The 7996-nt window shown below is 39.8% G+C and overlaps 1 protein-coding gene across 1 annotated transcript; it reads left to right on the forward strand.

Annotated features, from left to right (window-relative positions):
- Positions 1-1749: 1749 nt before the first annotated feature.
- Positions 1750-7518, forward strand: tp53i13 (tumor protein p53 inducible protein 13). Its single transcript, XM_034114404.1, has 9 exons — positions 1750-2190; positions 2720-2797; positions 2981-3016; positions 3364-3422; positions 3681-3759; positions 4170-4298; positions 4948-5154; positions 5286-6339; positions 7040-7518. The coding sequence occupies exons 1-9, from the start codon at positions 2074-2076 to the stop codon at positions 7144-7146; spliced, it is 1866 nt and encodes a 621-aa protein (XP_033970295.1). The 5' UTR covers positions 1750-2073; the 3' UTR covers positions 7147-7518.
- The last annotated feature ends 478 nt before the right edge of the window (positions 7519-7996 follow it).

The raw sequence follows: 7996 nt of genomic DNA on the forward strand, positions 1-7996 counted from the left end.
AAAAGCTTTTACCTTCAAGCTTTATAACCTGTTCAATGGTATTTTACCTTTTAAGTACATGTCTGTTACAATGCAAACATGTTCTCTTATGACATTTTAACTATTGTAGACTTTGACCTGAGGAGGAGAGGACTTGTCAGAGGAGATATTGTAAAAACATTTGTTGAAACTCATCACAGGAAGTGACAGTCCAAGGCTACCAGGGCATTTGGAGTGTCCTTTAGAAACAATGGAATTAAGCCTCGGTACCTTTCCAACTTTACCAAATTTCAGGTTTTTTTTCCATTTAAAAAAACCTCCATTCAAACAACAAAATGGTCAACTCGATTGGGACCAGAGATGTAGTGGTCATTGGACGCGGGGGATCGCCGTTCCCCCACTTATTTGGAGCCCCCACTTTTTTGAAGCATGATTTTTTTTTAATAGTCTAATAAATATAAAATCATTGCCAGTGTTATCAGTTGCAAGTGTGTATTTGAACAAAACGAAACAGCTCTATGATGGCAGGCAAACGAAACAGCTCTATAATGGCAGGCAAAACAACGTTACTTGACTTCTTTTCTAAAAAGAATATCATTCACGAGAAGAAAGTTACAACCTGTACAGGTACAACCTGTACAACCTGTACACCTGCCACAAGTGCGCGCGTGCGCACTTGTGGCATTGTTTGGGATGACCTTAAAATAGCGTCCACCCAGTAAAAAAATCCCCACACCACTGATTGGGACATTCCGGTTATGACTTCATCATTTCTGAACAACAGTTCATAACTCGGCTGTGGCTGAGAGGAAGAGCTGTTGTGAGTCAGAAGGTGGTGGGTTCAATCCCAGCCATGCAGTTATCATGTTAATTTAGTGTGTGTTGTGCTGCTTGTTAAATGTGTGCGTTATCTCACGCACAGACACAGAAATTAATAAAATTATAAATGTAAGTGAAAATGAATGTAGAAATACTTTAAAGATATACAATGTGTGTTCTGTTTTATTCTCAACTTTTATTTATTTATTTATACATTCATTCATTTTTTCCCATATTTATGTATGTGTTCTTCTGTTTATGTATTCCTGTATTTGTTGCCACATTTATTTCGTTTTTTTTCTCACATTTATTTATTCTTGTATTTTTTATTCCAGTATTTATTCCTATATTTAGGTCTATGCATTGGTTTTTCAGGCAGGTGCTCGAGGTTCAACACCCAAGGAGGGAGGGACATCTTTTGTCTTCTGCTATGCTGATGTTAAATCTGGAAAAATGGTCCCCACCACTTTTTCTAACAAAGTGACGCCCATGGGATAATAATCTATTAGGGATGAAGGTTGATTCAATTCATATTATAATGCTGTATCACCTCCCAGATGATGTCATGTACATTCAAACCAAAGGGTTAACTCAAATCTTACTTCAATTGTATGTTCCTTTCCAGTTGCCGTAGATAAACAGATGAGTAGGTAAGTTACCCAGAAAGAGTAAAAAGTACGAGCGATTCCGGAAATTGGATTCTATTTTCAAAATAATGACAATGATATGATCATTTTAATTATAAAGAAGACTGAAAAAAGGACAAACACTTCATCAAACACATTTACAATATATCATTTCAAATACACAACTGGCTCATTCGATGTAGGCCTAGTACAAGAGAAACACAATGAACATTGCTGATGAAGTTGAAGATGATTAAGACTATTATTATGAAATGTATGCGGAAGGCAGTGTTTCAATAAGGTGATTAACTTGATAGGCTATATCTGCATCATACACAGTCGAATAAGTTATGGAACTACACCCACTTTCTTAACTATCTTTCTCTCGCCTTAACAAAGCGAGCATATTTAATTAGTTTAACTTAATGCCAAATACTTCTATCATAACATAAAGAGGAAAACGTGACGGTGCTACCTTTTTAACCGACATTCGCGCGTCTCTCTGCTCTTCTGTTATGGGACTTTGCCAAAGAAAACGTGTGTTTTGTGATTATGAATGTTCAGTTCTTTGTCAGTCATTCTGTAATTAGAAAACCAAAGGGGAGCTATGACTGCTATCTACTGTAAATGTTCCTCTGGTCACACTTAAATGACCATGCCGAGCCGAACGACGTCCCCGCCGCTCACAGCGACTCTGCTGGCGGCGCTGTGGCTGAGTTTGGGTCGGTGCGGTGTCCTCGGACCTCCAGGATGTGACAATGGAAAGGTAACTTACACTTCAATAAAGTAAGGTTTGGTGTGTGTCACTCAGTGGGTTTAGGCCTACAAATGCTCTCAAATAATGTCGGCTGATCTGATCTGTATATTTTATAATGTTTAGATCATAGATCAGAACATCTTTTTTAATTTTGTTTATGTTTATCTGTATTATTTGTCTATCTATCTATCTATCTATCTATCTATCTATCTATCTATCTATCTATCTATCTATCTATCTATCTATCTATCTATCTATCTATCTATCTATCTATCTATCTATCTATATATCGGTATTGTCTGTCTGTCTGTCAATCTATGTGTTGACTTTTGATTGTGTGTTTGGTTTGTTACTGTAAGTAGGTTGGACGCAGCTGTAAATTACCGCATTTTTTTAGTAAGGGGCAGGTAAATACTTTCTTCTCCCTGCTCCTTTCCATCATGGGCTACAAAAAAACGCCCTAAAGTCTTCATGTTTTGTTTTATAATAATAAATGAGTGGAATAAAAACAAAAACACATTTTGTGTCTGTGTGACAGCTGTCTTTGGGAATGGACCTGCCTGGGGATGCTGTGTATTGGGATTGTCCAGGAACTATTTGGCCAGAGTCTACGCAGGTAAATATGGATCCAACAGATATCATCATCATCTGTTAGGGTTTCTTCAGAGGTAATGGGTTAAAAAATCATGGGAAAGTACCAGTAGTAGTATTGTTCTGGTTAATCCTCTCTGTACTTAAACCTAGTTTGCACGCTCAGTTGCTGCATTAGTGGTTTAACCTGTGTCTCTCTTATCTACAGAGACTTCCCAGTATTGACAGAGTGTATGATCCTGAGGTGAGTAAACGCTTTACAAAGCATATTATTTGAGAGTTTACCCTAATCTTTGAACCTCCAACACTAGATCTATAACTGTTTCCTAAAATCAAAGCACGACATGGATGTGTCACAACACTCAGTGACACATCCAGATTCAAAGTAATGCATTACTACTAAAAATGTACCAAAAAGTGTTTGGTGATTTATTGAAATGTGTTAGTTATGTGCGGCAGTCTGAGGTAACTAAAGTGTCAATAACAAATGGGGGCAAACTAACTCAGTGTTGGTCTTTGAAAAGGTGTTTATAGTATACACAGGAGATGGAGTGATACCATTGAATTTGACCTGGTTTCTTTTCACTGCAGCCAGCCATGGAGATCTGCATGGATAAACCTATTTCCTACAACCATACCATTCCCAACAGGTAAAGACATACTGTATAATACAAATGCTCTGAAAGGTGGTGAGTTGGTCAACACACACACATTTGTAGGCAGTGACACATGCTCACATCATAACATTTTCAAAAACCAAAAACTTACAACAGTGTAATTATTGCCCTTATCTACTCTCTGTTTCTGTGCTTTTTAATACTGCAATAAAGTTATAATGTTCATATATATAAGGGGTACTGAAGATGTTAAAATGTGTGTTCGTATCTGTGTGTGTGTGTGTGTTATAGTGGAGCGTACAGACCAGTAAGGGCAGAGAGCGGAGAGTACTTGTACTGTCCTCCTCAACGTTGGCTCAATAACTTGCACGTAAGGTTCAACATCAAACATGTCTCCACTCTCACAACAATTAAATCACTGTATCTGCTAAGCACTGTGAAATGACAAGACATACAGGAGACTTAATATAACAATAGTAACCCTAGTTAGTCCATTTCAAGGGAGTGCATTTTTGGATGTTACATATAATGCCTTTTATATTTTCTATAGGATGCTATAGCTATGAGAAACTGGGTTGGAGGCATAACGTTTTTATAGACACTCAAATACAGTGTTAATAATTTCCCTTAGGAATATTTGTCAGATGAAAATCATTATTTATATAAAAGGAGAATATATAATATTGAGATTATTGTAAGCACTTCCTTTTAGTCAATGTCATACTAGTGTCATAACTTTTAGTGTGAATGTAGTCACTTTGTTTGTGTTTATTTTCCCAGCATGGAGCCACTGTTTTGCTCTATCACCCCTGTTCTCCTCTCCGCGAGCGTTTACTTCTGTCTGTCCTGGCCCGCTCCTGTCTGCCAGACTACATCATGACCTCACATCCACAGCTCAATAAACACAGGGTGAGACAATAACTCTTTATCTCTGCTCTGTTACCCAGCAAAGTTTACTTTTCAGGCTTTATATTTTCTGTTCACTTGTTTAAATATTTTGAACTTTGCACACTTGTCTTGTTACCCTTATAATCATGATTATAAACTTTATTACTATAGTACCCCAAATCAGAGTGACAAGGCGATTCACTGAATACAACCCCATACCATTTTTAAAGGTGCAAAGATACATATCATAAACATTTTTTTAACAGGACATCATTTACAGAAAATATAATAAATTCAAAGATTTCCATTATGTGTCAAACATTGCAAGATACAACAAATGTGTAAAAGAACAGCATAGAAGAAAAAAAAATTATACAAGAGCAAGTTTTTACAAGCTTTTTCAAAATGAGGCTTTGATTTTGCCGTGGATTTTTTTCCTCAGTGTTGGAGTTAAAATAGTAAAAGCATGTTCCCCCACTGCTCAACCAACACACGACAAGCACAACTGAAGATGTAACTCAATTTGATTCTTACACAAATAGACACAATTGTCACTGACTTAGCAAGACCAGGCCACAACCCCCCTGTTTGAGGAGCAGCAGTACATACAGGTAGCCTTTTTGTCCCTGTTGTCAAACATACATATATTGACAGTTTGCTCTGTGTGCAGCCAATAGCCTTGGTGTCATGGGGTCACACTTTGGAGCTGTCCACAGCGGCCTCTTCAGACATCTGGGATTGGCTGGAGACCACAGCAACCACAATAAATACGTTTGGTGGTGTGAGCCAGAGCAGGAAGTACAACCTGCTGTTAACCCGGTCAGCCGCGCAGCACCGACAGCAGCATGCAGGGGAACACTCGGCAAAAATTATGAAGGTTTGAATACTTGACTGGCAACTTTTTAATTGATTTTATTTCCATGGTGTTAATTATTTGTGATTTAACATGTGAAAAGAGTATTTTCAGTATGGTTGTAGTTCTAAGAAGCTGTTGTTGTAAATCCCCAGGAGTCTCTGAAGCAATGCTGTGAGCAGACCATCTCTTCTCAGCTGAGTGGAGCGATGGAGACACAGCTAGAATCCAGCATGAAGAAGGAAGGCTTAAAGCTAAGTAAAGAGGAAGGAAAAAGCAGGCAGATGAGAGCCATTAAAGAAAAACAGGGCGATGTTGAAGATGAAAACAAGAGAGGAAATGCAACACAATACAATACCAACAGAACCTCCATCAGCAGGACAGGAGACATCCACAACTACAACAACACCCTTGGACCTTCAACAGGAAACACTGAAGCTTCTTCTCAGTCTGAGATCCAAAATACAAACCATGGCCTCACACCCAGCCCTTTTGTGGGATCAAATATGTCTAAGACTAGACTTAGAAGTGATTATTTAAGACTCATGGCTCCTGAGTCTCAGAAAAGCAGTCTGACTCTACAGACAGCAGCACAGCAGCCCAGTAACCTCAGAAACCCAAACCCCTCTGCTGGGTTCATTGTTCTCGCCAATGGTGTGAACAGTGAACAAAACAACACTGCCAGGCCCGAAGCCCAGGCCATTAGCTCCAAAAATGAAGGTTCAGCCAAACACAGAGACAAAAACTCTCTTAAACACAGCCTCAAACAGAAGAAGATGGGAAGAGATGGCACGATGAAGGATAACGAAGCAATAGACGTTAAAGAAAGAGAGTTGGAACATAAGCATTCACACTCTCACCACAAGAGTGAAAAGATTGGCTTTGATTCTGTTTCAAAATCAGAGTCTCCGCCCCTGCAGCCCCAACACAATCAGAACCCACGGACAGTCAGTTATCTGCCCAACGACTGTGACAGCTGCAAAGCAGGGGAACACTGTGAGTGCAGCGAGGGGTCGGGGGCCGCTGCTGTGAACCTTGGGTTGCCCCGGACCCCGAGGACGGACGAGGCGGTGTGGGCCGCAGCGGCTCTGGGCTTCCTGCTGATCCTCCTGACCCTGTCGGTGCTCCACACACGGCTGTACCGCCACTGGAGGACCACGCCCAGCCTCTACTGGCACGACCCACAGCGGGACTACGACAGTGTGGCAGGTAGGAACACCACAATGACCAAAATACACAAAGACCTCCTCTTAAAAATCCCAGTTTAATCATGTATAAAATGTGCAACCCTAATTGTAGCGGCCAAAATCATATAGAAATGAAACAGATAATCAACTTAAAATAACACTGCCGCTGAGGCACTAGTTCGCGGATCTTACGCAGGGCAATGATCATCCAAGTCCAGACAAGAATCGCCGTTTGTGCATTTTATTCCAATAACAAAGTACAATGAACAGGTTTCCTATATCTCTTTTCCTTTAGCCTTTCATATGGCTTTCCTTTGTGTGGCTTGAAAGACCCTGGTAAAAAACCATGTGCCTACTGGTGCTCTAATCCCACCACCACATGTCTCCAATATATACAATTACACCAGGTGCTCTAATCACCAAGTGCACAAACATGCCTTCAAAATAAAAGCATAGAAACTACTTTAACTCACTTCGATAACAACAATAACTAAGAATACATTTACTATAAATAATAATAGCAAGAAAATAAATGTTTAACTCTTAAATAATATAAAGCGATATATAGCTCCAACACTAATGTTGCTCAGATCTTCCTCTACTTTCCTGTTTTCAAGCAAATCCCCTGTCTAATGACACAGACTGATAGAAATATAATGATACAGTACCTCCATGGCTGCTTTTATTCATTTTGGGTGTTGCTGTGTGTGTGTGTTGTCCAGATGTGATCCGCACGAGGATAAGGATTGCCAACAGAAGGCGGAAAAGGGGCCGACGACAGGAGTGTGTTCTTCTGCCCAGCTCCTCCAGCTCAGACGAACATCCGTAGAAGAATGAAGGAAACACCCCCAAGAGTGCACCCAAGTCACATTTAAAGTGGAGGAGGTCAACAGTGGACAATATTTGCATCAGTGTCTTTATCAATGAAATTGACTTTGCGAGACAAATTATACTAAATTAGGTGCGACTCAAACTATCTTTTATCAAATAAGTAGCTGGATAAGCTGGAAGCTGTAGCTGAAATGCCACATACTGTAGAAGCTGAAATGCCACATAGATCATAGAGAACCCTTTTATAGATGTATAGGTTACATACAGTAGTCGAAACTACAATCCCCAAATCACAAGCATTAAAGGTGGGGTAGGTAATTCACTTCAGAAACACTTTTTGTTATATTCCATGGAATGCTCTTAACATCCCGATAGCAATGAATATATTAAATGCTTTGACAATAAATACATAAAAAATGTAATCTGTGGAAGCCGTGGCACTGTAACAAGCACGACCAATCATCTGAGCCGGCCCGGCTAAAATAACTGGATGGCCTACCTGCCTGTCAGCCTTCCATCTCGTGCACAAACTTATCTCGTGCCCTCATTGGTCATGTGCGCGTTCGTGTGTGTTGGAGGAGGGGCTCTGTAAGGAAGTCTGAAGGAAGAGGCAGATTTTTTTCGGCTGCATAGTTTCAAATTCTAGCACACTCGAGCTGCTTTCTCCATTCTTACCAACCCTACCTTTAAAGGATATTTACAAGAGGCTAATGAAAGCTCACACAACTCTATTCAGTCCTATGGTTCCAGATCAATCATTTAACCCCTCAGGGAATCCCTAAACATACATTAAAGAGTCCAAAGAGAACGTTTTATAAATGTCTTCTTCTACACATCACACATTGCAT

The sequence above is a fragment of the Trematomus bernacchii genome, unplaced genomic scaffold (assembly GCF_902827165.1).
Source record: "Trematomus bernacchii unplaced genomic scaffold, fTreBer1.1, whole genome shotgun sequence".
In the NCBI taxonomy this organism is placed as follows: Eukaryota; Metazoa; Chordata; class Actinopteri; order Perciformes; family Nototheniidae; genus Trematomus; species Trematomus bernacchii.